The sequence below is a fragment of the Thunnus albacares genome, chromosome 10, assembly GCF_914725855.1.
Source record: "Thunnus albacares chromosome 10, fThuAlb1.1, whole genome shotgun sequence".
NCBI classification, from domain to species: Eukaryota; Metazoa; Chordata; class Actinopteri; order Scombriformes; family Scombridae; genus Thunnus; species Thunnus albacares.
Genome location: NC_058115.1, coordinates 16,889,616 through 16,905,762, shown reverse-complemented (window position 1 = coordinate 16,905,762; position 16,147 = coordinate 16,889,616). Strand labels below are relative to the sequence as shown.

The 16,147-nt window shown below is 42.4% G+C and overlaps 6 protein-coding genes across 15 annotated transcripts in view; all 6 read right to left on the bottom strand.

Annotated features, from left to right (window-relative positions):
• The window catches only part of LOC122990858 (protocadherin gamma-C5-like), a 293,120-nt gene that overhangs the window by 79,503 nt on the left and 197,470 nt on the right, over positions 1-16,147 (bottom strand). The gene's annotated exons all lie outside the window — the stretch shown is intronic.
• Positions 66-2,767, bottom strand: LOC122990890 (protocadherin beta-16-like). The gene has a single exon (XM_044364459.1). It carries the CDS (start codon positions 2,661-2,663, stop codon positions 261-263), a length of 2,403 nt encoding a protein of 800 aa, XP_044220394.1. The 5' UTR covers positions 2,664-2,767; the 3' UTR covers positions 66-260.
• Positions 3,255-5,806, bottom strand: LOC122990933 (protocadherin beta-16-like). The gene has a single exon (XM_044364510.1). The coding sequence runs from the start codon at positions 5,688-5,690 to the stop codon at positions 3,255-3,257; it is 2,436 nt and encodes an 811-aa protein (XP_044220445.1). The 5' UTR covers positions 5,691-5,806.
• LOC122990932 (protocadherin gamma-A2-like) lies at positions 6,345-9,131 on the bottom strand. The gene has a single exon (XM_044364509.1). It carries the CDS (start codon positions 8,754-8,756, stop codon positions 6,345-6,347), a length of 2,412 nt encoding a protein of 803 aa, XP_044220444.1. The 5' UTR covers positions 8,757-9,131.
• Positions 9,347-12,132, bottom strand: LOC122990878 (protocadherin beta-16-like). The gene has a single exon (XM_044364446.1). The coding sequence runs from the start codon at positions 11,887-11,889 to the stop codon at positions 9,448-9,450; it is 2,442 nt and encodes an 813-aa protein (XP_044220381.1). The 5' UTR covers positions 11,890-12,132; the 3' UTR covers positions 9,347-9,447.
• LOC122990884 (protocadherin beta-16-like) lies at positions 12,475-15,123 on the bottom strand. Its single transcript, XM_044364451.1, has one exon. The coding sequence runs from the start codon at positions 14,979-14,981 to the stop codon at positions 12,552-12,554; it is 2,430 nt and encodes an 809-aa protein (XP_044220386.1). The 5' UTR covers positions 14,982-15,123; the 3' UTR covers positions 12,475-12,551.

The window sequence follows — 16,147 nt, the reverse complement described above, 5'->3', positions numbered from 1 at the left end:
TTATCATCCAGTAGAAACAATTGGTGGTGTGGCATTGTTAAATAAAACAACATTTTCCCCGAGGGAATGACAACAAATGTTTCCCCAATATAAGGGCACTCAACCTGCGATGTGAACGAAGGAGAAAACGTTTTAGATAAATGAGGAAATGACAAGAGTGGGGAGAGAGAAGAGGCTGTTGTGTCGCTGTCCAAGGTGCTTTAACGATATTGGCTGTAAATGACAACACTGAAAAAATAATAGAAGTGTGAGTTTGATTATCAGATTTGAAACCTTCTAACCTCTAGAGGAGAGTCTGGTTCATCCAGGATGCTCTTTTCATTCTGTATCCGTTGCATCGTCCCTGTAGAACTGGGGTCCATTATCAGCACGTTCTGACTACCAGCTCTGCCAAACTTACAGTCACTCTTTCTGGAGTCAGTCGTCCTGCACACCTCGTAATTATACACGTGTTGGAGAGTCCCTGTCCCCAAAGTGTCTGAGTAACGTGGTGGATAATATGGAATCACAGGGAGATTGGAGTGATACAGGATGCGAGACTGTCTCCATCTGTAGATTTTCACTGATATAATAACCACTAAACACGTGATGAAGAGGAAGGAAACTACAGCCAGAGCCAACACTAAGTAAAAAGTCAGGTTGTCATTGTACTCCTTGTCGTGTGTAAAGTCAGTGAACTCTGACAGCACTTCAGGGAAGCTGTCCGCCACCGCCACGTTAACAATGACTGTAGCTGAACGAGAGGGCTGCCCGTTGTCCTCCACTATAACAGTCAGTCTTTGTTTCACAGCATCTTTATCGGTCACCTGGCGGATAGTTCTTATTTCTCCATTCTGTAAGCCCACTTCAAACAGCGCCCTGTCTGTGGCTTTCTGCAGTTTATAGGAGAGCCAGGCATTCTGTCCAGAGTCCACATCAACAGCCACCACTTTAGTGACCAGATAGCCCACATCTGCAGAACGAGGCACCATTTCAGCCACCAGAGAGCCACCAGTCTGGACTGGGTACAGAACCTGAGGGGGGTTGTCGTTCTGGTCCTGGATCAGTATTTTCACAGTCACATTACTACTGAGTGGAGGGGAACCTCCATCCTGCGTTTTGACGCGGAACTGGAAATCTTTGATCTGCTCGTAGTCAAAAGAGCGAACTGCATGGATGACTCCACTATCAGCACTAACGGACACATATGAGGAGACTGGCACTCCGTTAACAGAGGAGTCCTCCAGTATGTAAGAAACACGGGCATTCTGGTTCCAGTCAGCGTCTCTGGCTGTCACTGTGAATATAGAGAGACCTGGTGTATTGTTTTCTACAATGTAGGCCTCATATGAGCTCCTCTCAAAGACAGGCGCGTTATCATTCACATCAGAGATCTGTAAGGTGAGAGTGACGCTGCTGGAGAGGGAGGGCACTCCCTCATCAGAGCAGGTCACTGTAATATTATACTCAGAGGCTCTCTCTCTGTCCAAATCACTGTCTGTCACTATGCTATAGAAATTATTTGATGTAAATTTAATTTCAAATGGGATATTTTCATTTATTACACAGCTGACTTTCCCATTAGTTTCAGAGTCAGGGTCATTTACACTCATTAAAGCTATTACTGTTTTGTGGGCTGAATCCTCTGGCACCGAGCCTGATGTTGATATCATATTCACAGTCGGACTATTGTCGTTCACGTCAATTACATCAATTACTATCTTACTCGAATCCGACAGTCCGCCTTGATCAATCGCCTCTATATCGATGTGATAATGTCTTTCTTTTTCATAGTCTATTAGACCATTTAGTATCACATCGCCCTCGCTATTAATGTGAAATAACTTTGATACAGTATCCATGCTATTCCCGATTACGTAGGTCACCTCACCATTTGTGCCTTTGTCTGCATCAGAAGCACTCACTTTAGTAACGAGTGTTCCTATTACGGAGTTTTCTGTTATGCTTGCTTTGTACACGGGTTTACTAAAAACAGGGGCATTGTCGTTTACATCCAACACAGTAACATGAATCTGCATTGTTCCGGTCATTTGTGGTTCTCCTCCATCCTCGGCTGTCAAAACTAAAGATATGTGTTCTTGTTTCTCTCGGTCCAACGGCTTTTGTAAAATCATTTCTACTTTTTTGCTCCCATCAGACTGACTATGCAGTTTAAGCACAAAATTGTCACTCGGCTTTAGAGTATATCTCTGAAGACCATTGAGTCCTATATCAGAGTCAATCGCTTTCTCTAGCATGAATTTAGAGCCGATGACTGCAGACTCACTTATTTCGAACCTTCTCTCCTCCTTCTGGAATACTGGAACATTATCATTAATATCGGTGATTTCTACAGTAATCGGGAATAATTCCAATGGATTTTCTAACGTAATTTGAAAATGCAAAGCGCAAGGCGTTGTCTGTCTGCAGAGCGCTTCGCGGTCTATTTTTTCTTTGATAAGGAGGACTCCTCGCTCTCTATTCAGCTCGATATACTGAGAACTGTCTCCTGTATAAATACGAGCTTTACCTGATTTGAGCCGTTTTACATCTAAACCCAAATCTTGTGCGATGTTACCGACCAAAGAGCCTTTTGCCATTTCCTCCGGAATAGAGTAGCTGACCTGCCCGATCACAGAGCGGAGGCAGACGACCGAGAAAAACAACAATACTTGCCGTTTCATTGTTCTGTCCCACACTTCCGTTGCACCGCAGCTAGCGTGTTTTATTCCGTTTAACGAGTAAGATTTCGCCACATGTAAAATGTTTTAATCCACATGTAAAAAACAGAGTTCAAGCTTGAGATGTCCGTCAATAGTATGGTCTGATATCCGAGGTGTGCATTCTACGTCTGAGACTGTGCCTCAGTAATATGTTAGGACGATGAGAGGGAGGATCTGTTGTAAAAGTAATTCACAACTGCAACACACTAGGCAACAGCGGCCCGATGAGTTCAAATTGTGAAAGTGCATAAGAAAAAACACAATACTGCCATGTAAATTCAAATATAGTCAGAAACAGAATAAGCATTTTGAATAGATTCTGTCCAACTTGTCAATTTAAAAAAAAAAAAGTGAATAAAAACATAAATAAATAAACAACTCTTATAGGGACTCAGTCATATGAGATTAGGATTGGAATACTGGACAAAAGAGGCTACTGCACAGAGAGAAGAAAAAGGGACATGCAGAGGGAGTATACAAAGGGGACAATGTGGAACTGTGATTGTCGCTATCCAAGGTGCTGAAATTGCGTATAAATGACGATTGTCAGTGTCACACCGCGCAACAACACTTTCCGACAGAAATTAAACCCATATGACCAACCTCTAGAGGAGAGTCTGGTTCATCCAGGATGCTCTTTTCATTCTGTATCCGCTGCATCGTCCCTGTAGAACTGGGGTCCATTATCAGCACGTTCTGACTACCAGCTCTGCCGAACTTACAGTCACTCTTTCTGGAGTCAGTCGTCCTGCACACCTCGTAATTGTACACGTGTTGGAGAGTCCCTGTCCCCAAAGTGTCTGAGTAACGTGGTGGATAATATGGAATCACGGGGAGATTGGAGTGATACAGGATGCGAGACTGTCTCCATCTGTAGATTTTGACTGATATAATAACCACTAAACACGTGATGAAGAGGAAGGAAACTACAGCCAGAGCCAACACTAAGTAAAAAGTCAGGTTGTCATTGTACTCCTTGTCGTGTGTAAAGTCAGTGAACTCTGACAGCACTTCAGGGAAGCTGTCCGCCACCGCCACGTTAACAATGACTGTAGCTGAACGAGAGGGCTGCCCGTTGTCCTCCACTATAACAGTCAGTCTTTGTTTCACAGCATCTTTATCAGTCACCTGGCGGATAGTTCTTATTTCTCCATTCTGTAAGCCCACTTCAAACAGCGCCCTGTCTGTGGCTTTCTGCAGTTTATAGGAGAGCCAGGCATTCTGTCCAGAGTCCACATCAACAGCCACCACTTTAGTGACCAGATAGCCCACATCTGCTGAACGAGGCACCATTTCAGCCACCAGAGAGCCACCAGTCTGGACTGGGTACAGAACCTGAGGAGGGTTGTCGTTCTGGTCCTGGATCAGTATTTTCACAGTCACATTGCTACTGAGTGGAGGGGAGCCTCCATCCTGCGCTTTGACGCGGAACTGGAAATCTTTGATCTGCTCGTAGTCAAAAGAGCGAACTGCATGGATGACTCCACTATCAGCACTAACGGACACATATGAAGAGACTGGCACTCCGTTAACAGAGGAGTCCTCCAGTATGTAAGAAACACGGGCATTCTGGTTCCAGTCAGCGTCTCTGGCTTTCACTGTGAATATAGAGAGGCCTGGTGTGTTGTTTTCTACAATGTAGGCCTCATATGAGCTCCTCTCAAAGACAGGCGCGTTATCATTCACATCAGAGATCTGTAAGGTGAGAATGACGCTGCTGGAGAGGGACGGCACTCCCTCATCAGAGCAGGTCACGGTTATATCATATTGGGACGCGAGTTCTCTATTCAAAGCTACCTCTGTAACTAAACTATAAAATCCATTCATAGTGTTTTGTATTTTAAAAGGAATGTCGTCGTTAATACTACATTTGACCTCTCCATTCTTCTCAGAGTCGGGGTCATTTACGCTTAGCATAGAAATGACAGTATTCTCAGGAGAGTCTTCTAAAATGCTGTCTGATTTAGAGAGTATTTTCATTTGAGGACTGTTGTCATTTACATCAATGACTTCAATCAGGATCTTACTGGAATCTGAGAGCCCTCCATTATCTATAGCCTCAATATCTATTTGGAAGAGCTTCGCTTTCTCATAATCTATTTCACCGATCAAGATAACCTCTCCCGTTTTTCTATCTACCTGAAATAGGTCGGATAATCGACGCTTGCTATTTGAGATTGCATATGATATTTCTCCATTAGAGCCTCCATCTTTGTCAGATGCACGAACAGTTATAACACTGGTTCCCCTCGGAGAATTCTCGGTTATAGTTGCCTTGTATACTGACTTAGTGAAAACCGGAGCATTGTCGTTTACATCTAACACGTGAACAGTTATCTGCATTGTACCTGACATACGCGGCTGTCCGCCATCTAGAGCAGTTAATAACAGTGATATCTGCTCCTGTTGTTCTCGATCAAGAGGTTTCTGTAAAACCATTTCTACCTTTTTACTTCCGTCTGCTTGGTTTTCTAGTTTTAATGCAAAATTGTTTGTTGGATTGAGCGAATAGCTTTGAAGACTATTTGTACCAATGTCAGCATCGATGGCTTTCTCCAGTACAAATTTAGACCCAATGACGGCTGACTCGCTGATTTCAAGACGTTTCTCGCTGGATGTAAAGCTGGGAGCATTGTCATTTATATCTGTGATTTCGATTGTTATGCGAAACAATTCCATCGGATTTTCCAGAATCATCTGTAAATGTAAAGCACAGGGCGTCGTTTCCCCGCACAACGTCTCTCTGTCTATTCTCTCTTTGATGAGGAGGACTCCCTTTTCTTTATTCAGCTCGATATATTCTGCACTGTCTCCCGAATGAATACGAGCTCTTCCTGATTTGAGCCTTTTCAAATCTAAACCTAAATCTTGAGCTACATTACAGACTAAAGAGCCTTTCTCCATTTCCTCAGGGATGGAGTAGCTGACCTGCCCGAACACGGCGGTGAGAAAAAGAGCCAAGATGAACAACAGTACTTGCCGTTTCATCGTTTTATCGGGATATTCCAGTGTCCTTCCAATAAAACTGTAATCCACATGAATCTCGTTGAGATATCCGAACGTATCTCAAAGAAATGTTCAACAAAAATAGCAGCTTTCCATGTCCGTGGACAGTTTTCCGTTTAACGGAGGCAGGCAGTTGGTGCGTATTTTATTGTCTACTATGTCAGAATCTAAGGGGGAGGTACAGTTGCCAGCCCTATCGAAGACTGCCACACTCTGGCCGATAGCGGCCCTTTCTGTTCAAAATACCAAACAGCAAACTTTGGGGTAAGGAGATGTGAAATGTGGTGGGTTATGGAGAAATGAACCAAAAAATAATAATAATAGTCATTATTATTATTATTATTATTATTATTATTATTATTATTATTATTATTATTATTAGTAGTAGTAGTAGTAGTAGTAGTAGTAGTAGTAGTAGTATTTGGCTAGTCTAAGTAAGATTTTGAACAAAAAGGATAATATTCAATTACAAAGGTGAGCAAAACGTAAATCTTTGCTTGAACACTTCTATTGTCCACCGCAGCTCTGTGACACCAAAACAAACAATACAAGGATTTGTATCGAACAATAACAAAAGATAAAAACCACTAAACAGATATACAATCATTTCGAAAGTGTAAGTATTCAATGTAAGCATTACAGTCTAACCTCTAGAGGAGAGTCTGGTTCATCCAGGATGCTCTTTTCATTCTGTATCCGTTGCATCGTCCCTGTAGAACTGGGGTCCATTATCAGCACGTTCTGACTACCAGCTCTGCCGAACTTACAGTCACTCTTTCTGGAGTCAGTCGTCCTGCACACCTCGTAATTGTACACGTGTTGGAGAGTCCCTGTCCCCAAAGTGTCTGAATAACGTGGTGGATAATATGGAATCACAGGGAGATTGGAGTGATACAGGATGCGAGACTGTCTCCATCTGTAGATTTTCACTGATATAATAACCACTAAACACGTGATGAAGAGGAAGGAAACTACAGCCAGAGCCAACACTAAGTAAAAAGTCAGGTTGTCATTGTACTCCTTGTCGTGTGTAAAGTCAGTGAACTCTGACAGCACTTCAGGGAAGCTGTCCGCCACCGCCACGTTAACAATGACTGTAGCTGAACGAGAGGGCTGCCCGTTGTCCTCCACTATAACAGTCAGTCTTTGTTTCACAGCATCTTTATCAGTCACCTGGCGGATAGTTCTTATTTCTCCATTCTGTAAGCCCACTTCAAACAACGCCCTGTCTGTGGCTTTCTGCAGTTTATAGGAGAGCCAGGCATTCTGTCCAGAGTCCACATCAACAGCCACCACTTTAGTGACCAGATAGCCCACATCTGCTGAACGAGGCACCATTTCAGCCACCAGAGAGCCACCAGTCTGGACTGGATACAGAACCTGAGGGGGGTTGTCGTTCTGGTCTTGGATCATTATTTTCACTGTCACATTGCTACTGAGTGGAGGGGAACCTCCATCCTGCGCTTTGACGCGGAACTGGAAATCTTTGATCTGCTCGTAATCAAAAGAGCGAACTGCATGGATGACTCCACTATCAGCACTAACGGACACATATGAGGAGACTGGCACTCCGCTAACAGAGGAGTCCTCCAGTATGTAAGAAACACGGGCATTCTGGTTCCAGTCAGCGTCTTTGGCTTTCATTGTGAATATAGAGAGGCCTGGTGTGTTGTTTTCTACAATGTAGGCCTCATATGAGCTCCTCTCAAAGACAGGCGCGTTATCATTCACATCAGAGATCTGTAAGGTGAGAGTGACACTACTGGAGAGGGAGGGCACTCCCTCATCAGAGCAGGTCACAGTTATATTATATTGAGAGGCTCTCTCCCTGTCCAGATCACTGTCTGTCACTAAGCTATAGAAATTATTTGTTGTTGAAATTATAGTCAAAGGAGTGTTATCAGTAATGAAACAGTGGACTTTACCGTTTTCATTTGAATCTGGGTCTTGAACGTTCATCATTGCTACAACGGTGTTTGGCTTAGAGTGTTCAGATATCATGTTTGACTTTGACATAATATTAATCGCTGGTTTGTTGTCGTTCATGTCAACCACTTCAACTATAACTTTACATGAATCTGTAAGTCCACCATCATCACTTGCACGTATGTTAATATGGTAATTGCGTGCCTTTTCATAATCAATATTTCCAATCAATCTAATTTCACCGCTGGTTTCGTTAATCCGAAACAGCACATGGGCTTGATCTAAACTGTTTGTAATGGAATATTTTATTCTACCATTCGTCCCATAATCTGCATCTGAGGCAGTAACGCTGGTGACAACCGTCCCTTCTGGTGCGTTTTCGAACACAGTGGCCGTGTAAGTGGACTGTGAAAAAACAGGCGCATTGTCATTGACATCTAACACTGTGATGAAAATCCGAATTGTTCCTGACATCTGCGGTTCTCCTCCATCAAATGCTGTTAAAACTAAAGATATCAGCTCTTCTTGCTCTCTGTCGAGAGATTTCTGTAAAACCATTTCAACCTTTTCTGTTCCATCACCCTGACTGTCTCGTTTAAGTGCGAAATTATCGGTAGGTTTAAGCTCGTATTTTTGAAGACCATTTTTGCCGACATCTGGATCTATTGCTCTGTCTAATACAAATTTTGCTCCAATAACAGCAGATTCGCTGATTTTAAAACTGACTTCAGTTTTTTCAAAGGTCGGAGGATTGTCATTGATATCTGTAATCTCGACTGTGATACTGTAGAACTCCATGGGGCTCTCCAAAATGATCTGAAAATGTAAAGCACAAGGTGTAGTCTGTCTGCAAATCGCTTCTCTGTCTATTCTGTCTTTGATGAGGAGGACCCCCCGTTCTTTATTTAGCTCGATGTATCCCGCACTGTCTCCTGTATAAACCCGAGCTTTTCCTGATTTCAGACGTTTTATATCTAAACCTAAATCCTGAGCAATATTACCGACTAAAGAGCCACTAGGCATTTCCTCAGGGATGGAGTAGCTGACTTGGCCGAGCACTGAACTGATATAAAGAGCCAAGGAAAACAACAGTACTTGCCGTCTCATTGTTCTGTCCGACATTTTCCTCGCACACTTTAATAGATCGAATTATGTCCCACAGTGACTGGAAATGTATGGTCCGTTCTGTTTAGTGAAAAGCTCGTATTTAGTATTACTCCATAATAATCCACATCGATAAAAAAGGGGGACTTCTGCTCTGTCGTCGCTTTAGTGTATGCTGAGATATTGCCTCCTGACGTTGTAACGCCGTGTCTGTCTTTCTCTCTCTGATAGCATGATGTTGGGGGAGGTTTCCATTAAACCTTCCATGAAATATCAACTCACTGGCCAACAGCGGCCCTAAGAGTACACAGTAATGAACTACAAAAAACACCGGGAGGAAAAACACTTCACGAAAGACTGCAATTTTTTTCATCATGTGCCACGAAAATGAGCAACTTTTACATGCTATGTAAATAATACAAATGCTATGTGATAGATAGATAGATAGATAGATAGATAGATAGATAGATAGATAGATAGATAGATAGATAGATAGATAGATAGATAGATAGATAGATAGATAGATAGATAGATAGATAGATAGATGGATGGATAGATGGATAGATGGATAGATGGATAGATAGATAGAAACACAAACACACTCAGTAGAATTAACTACGGTAATTCAAACAAGACGGTGGGAAACCAGTGTCTCTGTCCATGGTGCTGATTGCACAGTATTGATGAATGGCGACCGTCAACAAATGTATCAGTGGCATAGTACAAGCAAACATTTTACAACTGAAATGTATCCCAAATGACCAACCTCTAGAGGAGAGTCTGGTTCATCCAGGATGCTCTTTTCATTCTGTATCCGCTGCATCGTCCCTGTAGAACTGGGGTCCATTATCAACACGTTCTGACTACCAGCTCTGCCGAACTTACAGTCACTCTTTCTGGAGTCAGTCGTCCTGCACACCTCGTAATTGTACACATGTTGGAGAGTCCCTGTCCCCAAAGTGTCTGAGTAACGTGGTGGATAATATGGAATCACAGGGAGATTGGAGTGATACAGGATGCGAGACTGTCTCCATCTGTAGATTTTCACTGATATAATAACCACTAAACACGTGATGAAGAGGAAGGAAACTACAGCCAGAGCCAACACTAAGTAAAAAGTCAGGTTGTCATTGTACTCCTTGTCGTGTGTAAAGTCAGTGAACTCTGACAGCACTTCAGGGAAGCTGTCCGCCACCGCCACGTTAACAATGACTGTAGCTGAACGAGAGGGCTGCCCGTTGTCCTCCACTATAACAGTCAGTCTTTGTTTCACAGCATCTTTATCAGTCACTTGGCGGATAGTTCTTATTTCTCCATTCTGTAAGCCCACTTCAAACAGCGCCCTGTCTGTGGCTTTCTGCAGTTTATAGGAGAGCCAGGCATTCTGTCCAGAGTCCACATCAACAGCCACCACTTTAGTGACCAGATAGCCCACATCCGCTGAACGAGGCACCATTTCAGCCACCAGAGAGCCACCAGTTTGGACTGGGTACAGAACCTGAGGGGGGTTGTCGTTCTGGTCTTGGATCATTATTTTCACTGTCACATTGCTACTGAGTGGAGGGGAACCTCCATCCTGCGCTTTGACGCGGAACTGGAAATCTTTGATCTGCTCGTAGTCAAAAGAGCGAACTGCATGGATGACTCCACTATCAGCATTAACGGACACATATGAGGAGACTGGCACTCCGTTAAGATAGGTGTCCTCCAGTATGTAGGAAACACGGGCATTCTGGTTCCAGTCAGCGTCTCTGGCTGTCACTGTGAATATAGAGAGGCCTGGTGTGTTGTTTTCTACAATGTAGGCCTCATATGAGCTCCTCTCAAAGACAGGCGCGTTATCATTCACATCAGAAATCTGTAAGGTGAGAGTGACGCTGCTGGAGAGGGAGGGCACTCCCTCATCAGAGCAGGTCACAGTTATATTATACTGAGAGGCTCTCTCTCTGTCTAAAGCGATGTCCGTAACTAACGTATAAAATCCATTTAATGTAGTATGTATTTTGAAGGGAATGTTATCATCTATATTACACTCCACCTTCCCATTATTCTCTGAATCTGGATCATTTACACTTAACATAGCTATAACAGTGTTTGGAGGTGAGTCCTCTAATATGGATTCAGATTTAGAAACAACGTTTATGTACGGATTGTTGTCATTTATATCAATAACATCAACTACTACCTTAGTAGAATCAGAGAGCCCCCCTTTGTCTACAACTTCAATATCCATTTGATAAGTGTTCGCCTTTTCATAATCTATTTCACCGACTAAGATAATTTCACCAGTTTTCGAATTAATCTGAAAAAGTTCAGATAAAAGGCGTTTGCTGGTAGATATCAAATATGACATTTCTCCGTTCGAGCCAATGTCTTTATCAGATGCACTTACAGTCGTTACGCTGGTGCCCTTGGAAGAATTTTCCAGTATTTTTGCCCTGTACAAAGGTTTAGCGAATGTAGGAGCGTTGTCATTCACATCTAATACATTGACAAATATCTGCATTGTCCCTGACAACTGCGGCTCTCCTCCATCTATAGCAGTTAACAAAAGGGATATATATTCCTGCTTCTCTCGATCTAGAGGCTTCTGCAGAACCATTTCTACCTTTTTGCTTCCGTCGGCCTGGTTTTCTAGTTTTAATACAAAGTTATCAGTTGGAGTGAGTGAGTATTTTTGCAAGCCATTTATCCCAATGTCGGAATCAATAGCTCTCTCCAGTATGAATTTCGATCCTATTACAGCGGACTCACTAATTTCAAAGCGTTTTTCTGTATTTGTAAAACTGGGGGTGTTATCGTTTATATCGGTAACCTCCACTGTTACACGAAACAGTTCCATTGGATTTTCCAGAATTAACTGGAAATGTAAAGCACAAGGCGTCGTCTCTCCACATAAAGCCTCTCTGTCTATCCTCTCCTGGATAAGGAGGACTCCCCTTTCTTTATTCAGCCCGATGTATTCTACACTGCTCCCCGTGTAGACACGAGCTTTACCTGATTTCAGCCTTTTAAGATCTATACCTAAATCATGCGCTATGTTCCCAACTACAGAGCCTTTCGCCATTTCTTCGGGAATGGAATAGCTGACCTGTCCGAGCGCTGAGCTGAGACAGAGGACCGAGAAAAACAACAGTACTTGCCGTCTCATTGTTCTGTTCGATGTCGTTTCGTTTCCAACACCATTAAAAAAACAATCCCGATGCAGTCAGCCCGAAGGTAGAAACAAAAAAATAATCCACACTCCTACTATGCAAAGCAAAACAATCCAGTTATACCATTCCTCGCAGCGCTTCTTACGAGCGCGGACTATGCATTCTGCCTTTCTCTGATTATGTCAAACACATCGACACGAAGGGGAGGATCATAAGGAAGGATATAGACAGAAAAAAGCATCTAGTCAAATCGCAACAAGCTTGCCGACAGCGACCCTTTGAGTTGAAAATACAAATTACAACAAGCAATATCACAGAAAACAAGTATAGTGGACAGACACACTGGTAATCAAGCGAAACTGCAACCAGAGAAAATGTGGCCGTCGATTTGGCATACTGATATTTCACGAAATATGTACTTCAATAATATTGTTCTCAGGTGGTTTAGTAACACATTTGAATGTGTTAATTCAGAAAGCAATGTTTTTCAATTTGAATATATGAATAGAAGAGATTAAGCAAAAAAGAAAAGTAAAAACAAAACATATGAGTACATTGACTGGAGTTAGCAGTGACAAGTGTCGCTGCCCATGGTGCTGAGTGGGAACGTTGTAGCATATAAAACGTTGACGACTATATACAGTATATTGCATTCAAATTAAACATTTGATTGTTGCAGTTTTCTAACCTCTAGAGGAGAGTCTGGTTCATCCAGGATGCTCTTTTCATTCTGTATCCGCTGCATCGTCCCTGTAGAACTGGGGTCCATTATCAGCACGTTCTGACTACCAGCTCTGCCGAACTTACAGTCACTCTTTCTGGAGTCAGTCGTCCTGCACACCTCGTAATTGTACACGTGTTGGAGAGTCCCTGTCCCCAAAGTGTCTGAGTAACGTGGTGGATAATATGGAATCACAGGGAGATTGGAGTGATACAGGATGCGGGACTGTCTCCATCTGTAGATTTTCACTGATATAATAACCACTAAACACGTGATGAAGAGGAAGGAAACTACAGCCAGAGCCAACACTAAGTAAAAAGTCAGGTTGTCATTGTACTCCTTGTCGTGTGTAAAGTCAGTGAACTCTGACAGCACTTCAGGGAAGCTGTCCGCCACCGCCACGTTAACAATGACTGTAGCTGAACGAGAGGGCTGCCCGTTGTCCTCCACTATAACAGTCAGTCTTTGTTTCACAGCATCTTTATCAGTCACCTGGCGGATAGTTCTTATTTCTCCATTCTGTAAGCCCACTTCAAACAGCGCCCTGTCTGTGGCTTTCTGCAGTTTATAGGAGAGCCAGGCATTCTGTCCAGAGTCCACATCAACAGCCACCACTTTAGTGACCAGATAGCCCACATCTGCTGAACGAGGCACCATTTCAGCCACCAGAGAGCCACCGGTCTGGACTGGGTACAGAACCTGAGGGGGGTTGTCATTCTGGTCCTGGATCATTATTTTCACAGTCACATTGCTACTGAGTGGAGGGGAGCCTCCATCTTGCGCTTTGACACGGAACTGGAAATCTTTGATCTGCTCATAGTCAAAGGAGCGAACTGCATGGATGACTCCACTATCAGCACTAACGGACACATATGAGGAGACTGGCACTCCGTTAACAGAGGAGTCCTCCAGTATGTAAGAAACACGGGCATTCTGGTTCCAGTCAGCGTCTCTGGCTTTCACTGTGAATATAGAGAGGCCTGGTGTGTTGTTTTCCACAATGTAGGCCTCATATGAGCTCCTCTCAAAGACAGGCGCATTATCATTCACATCAGAGATCTGTAAGGTGAGAGTGACGCTGCTGGAGAGGGAGGGCACTCCCTCATCAGAGCAGGTCACAGTTATATTATACCCAGAGGCTATCTCTCTGTCTAAATCACTGTCTGTTACTAAGCTAAAGAATTTTTTCGACGTTGTTTTCATCACAAATGGCTTGTGTTCTTCGATATTACATGAGACTTTGCCATTTTCTCCAGAGTCTGGATCTTGAACATTAAATATAGTTACCACAGTTCCTGGCGTAGATTTTTCTGATATTGAATTAGTTTTAGACATAATATTAATAGAAGGTGGATTATCATTAGTATCGGTTACCTCAACAATAATCTTACAAGAATCTGTTAGTCCTCCGTCATCACTAGCTTGTACGTGTATTTCATAGTGCTGTGCCTTTTCATAATCCAGGTTTCCAGTTAAAGCTACCACACCATTTTGTTCGTCGATTTGAAACAAAACAGGGACATCATCCAGCGTGTTTGTTATTGAATATGATACTTTCCCATTTGAACCTTGATCTGCATCCGCAGCACTAACGCTACTCAAAATCGTGGCCTTTGGAGCAGTCTCCATTATAGTAACCTTATATACTTCCTGCGTAAATACTGGGGCATTGTCATTGACATCTAGCACTGAAATCTCTATTCGCATTGTTCCCGATAGCTGTGGATCACCACCATCAGTAGCTGTGAGTGTTAAAGACAGGTCCTCTTGCGCCTCTCTATCCAGATGTTTTTGCAAAACCATCTCCACCTTCTTACCCCCATCTTGCTGATTTTGTAGTTTTAGATGAAAGTTATCTGTAGGCTTTAACGAATAACCCTGCAATCCGTTCACACCAACATCTAGATCCATAGCTCTTTCTAGCACAAATTTTGCACCAATCACAGCCGACTCACTAATCCTAAATTTCATCTCATCCTTTTTAAAGCTGGGTGCATTATCGTTGATGTCATTAATTTCGACTGTGACTGTATAGAATTCAATAGGATCCTCCAATGTAATTTGAAGATGTAAAGCGCAAGGTGTTGTCTGTCCGCAGAGCGCCTCTCTGTCGATTCTCTCTTTAACAAGCAGGACTCCTCTTTCTTTATTCAGCTCGATGTATTCTGCATTGTCCTCTGTATATATGCGAGCTTTACCTGACCTCAGTCTTTTGACGTCTAGCCCTAAATCCTGCGCTATGTTACCAACGAAAGAGCCTCTTGACATTTCTTCGGGTATGGAGTAGGTGATCTGCCCGAGCACTGAGCTGAGGGAAAACATCGAGATGAACAATAGTACTTGCCGTCTCATTGCTCTGTCCGACATTTTATCCTCCACAAATACTGCAGATGACAAGAGTACCGTATTCCAAAGTGTTAAGGTCGCTCTAATCCAAAGTGTTCCAGAGAATGATTAGCTCCGTGTTTCTTGAATCAGAAATAAATGAATCGCAGCGCGGATATCTCCGGCATCGACGCTGGTGTACTGTATGTGTGGCTCTTTCTCTGCTGAATATAACAAAATGACGGGTGAAGGCTCTACATTAGTCAACAGCGGCCCTGAGAGTCCAAACACTTGCACTGCAGAAAACTACACTATGAAGTAGGAGGTTCAATATGAAGAAATACAAGTTACAGTCATTACAAAAGTGATAGTTCTCGCCATGTTATGTGATTCAGGAGCAACAACTTACTTTTGAAATAATGAAACGATTCAATGACAATTATATTATGTAAAAATGAATGGATTGTGAGTCCAGTTGTTGGGGTTAATATTACTATGTAGTTATTTAGTACTAGAAAAAAGAAAACGTGTCCTGTTGAGATATTCAGAAACAGTTAAATCCTAAAATATTATCTTGGAAATGATTTCTAACTTAATAATCAATTTCTAATGACGAAATTAGATGAAATTGTTTGCAAAAATAATAATTTTTCTTACAAGGAAATTGGAGGAAAAAAGGATACCATCGAACTTCCTACATTTTTATATTGTCTTTAATTAACAATCATTTTGGCAGTTTAAATGAAAAACTGACCACTGAGAAGAAACATCTTAGACTGTCCTTCAGCAGCCCATAAAACCCATTTTCCAACAGGACCTCTTCCTTGGTAATTACAGTCTTGTCAACAATGGGCAGTACCAAGCTGATATGTTACATAAAAAAAATATTCACCTTAAGTTGTATGCTACAGAGATGGGTCACAAGATGACACATCACCATATATATGCACCCACCTATGGACATATTACTCTCTATTTTCCATTTTATTTATATGCACTTATTAGTTACGCTGGTAATTTAAAGTGACATTATAATAGACATTTACTCACTATTTTCTACTTACTCTCCACACACTTGAATTGTAATTCTGTGTGACTGAGTATTCTACATTTTTAAACAATTTTGGTTACTTCCCACAGCTTTATCCGTTCCAAAAAACTAGAACATGGATGATGCCGGTGACAATATGTATTCAGCTACACTATTT

Excerpts from the sequence above, each read along its gene's own strand:
- LOC122990890 (XM_044364459.1), bottom strand. The coding sequence starts at position 2,663 with ATGAAACGGCAAGTATTGTTGTTTTTCTCGGTCGTCTGCCTCCGCTCT.
- LOC122990933 (XM_044364510.1), bottom strand. The coding sequence starts at position 5,690 with ATGAAACGGCAAGTACTGTTGTTCATCTTGGCTCTTTTTCTCACCGCC.
- LOC122990932 (XM_044364509.1), bottom strand. The coding sequence starts at position 8,756 with ATGTCGGACAGAACAATGAGACGGCAAGTACTGTTGTTTTCCTTGGCT.
- LOC122990878 (XM_044364446.1), bottom strand. The coding sequence starts at position 11,889 with ATGAGACGGCAAGTACTGTTGTTTTTCTCGGTCCTCTGTCTCAGCTCA.
- LOC122990884 (XM_044364451.1), bottom strand. The coding sequence starts at position 14,981 with ATGTCGGACAGAGCAATGAGACGGCAAGTACTATTGTTCATCTCGATG.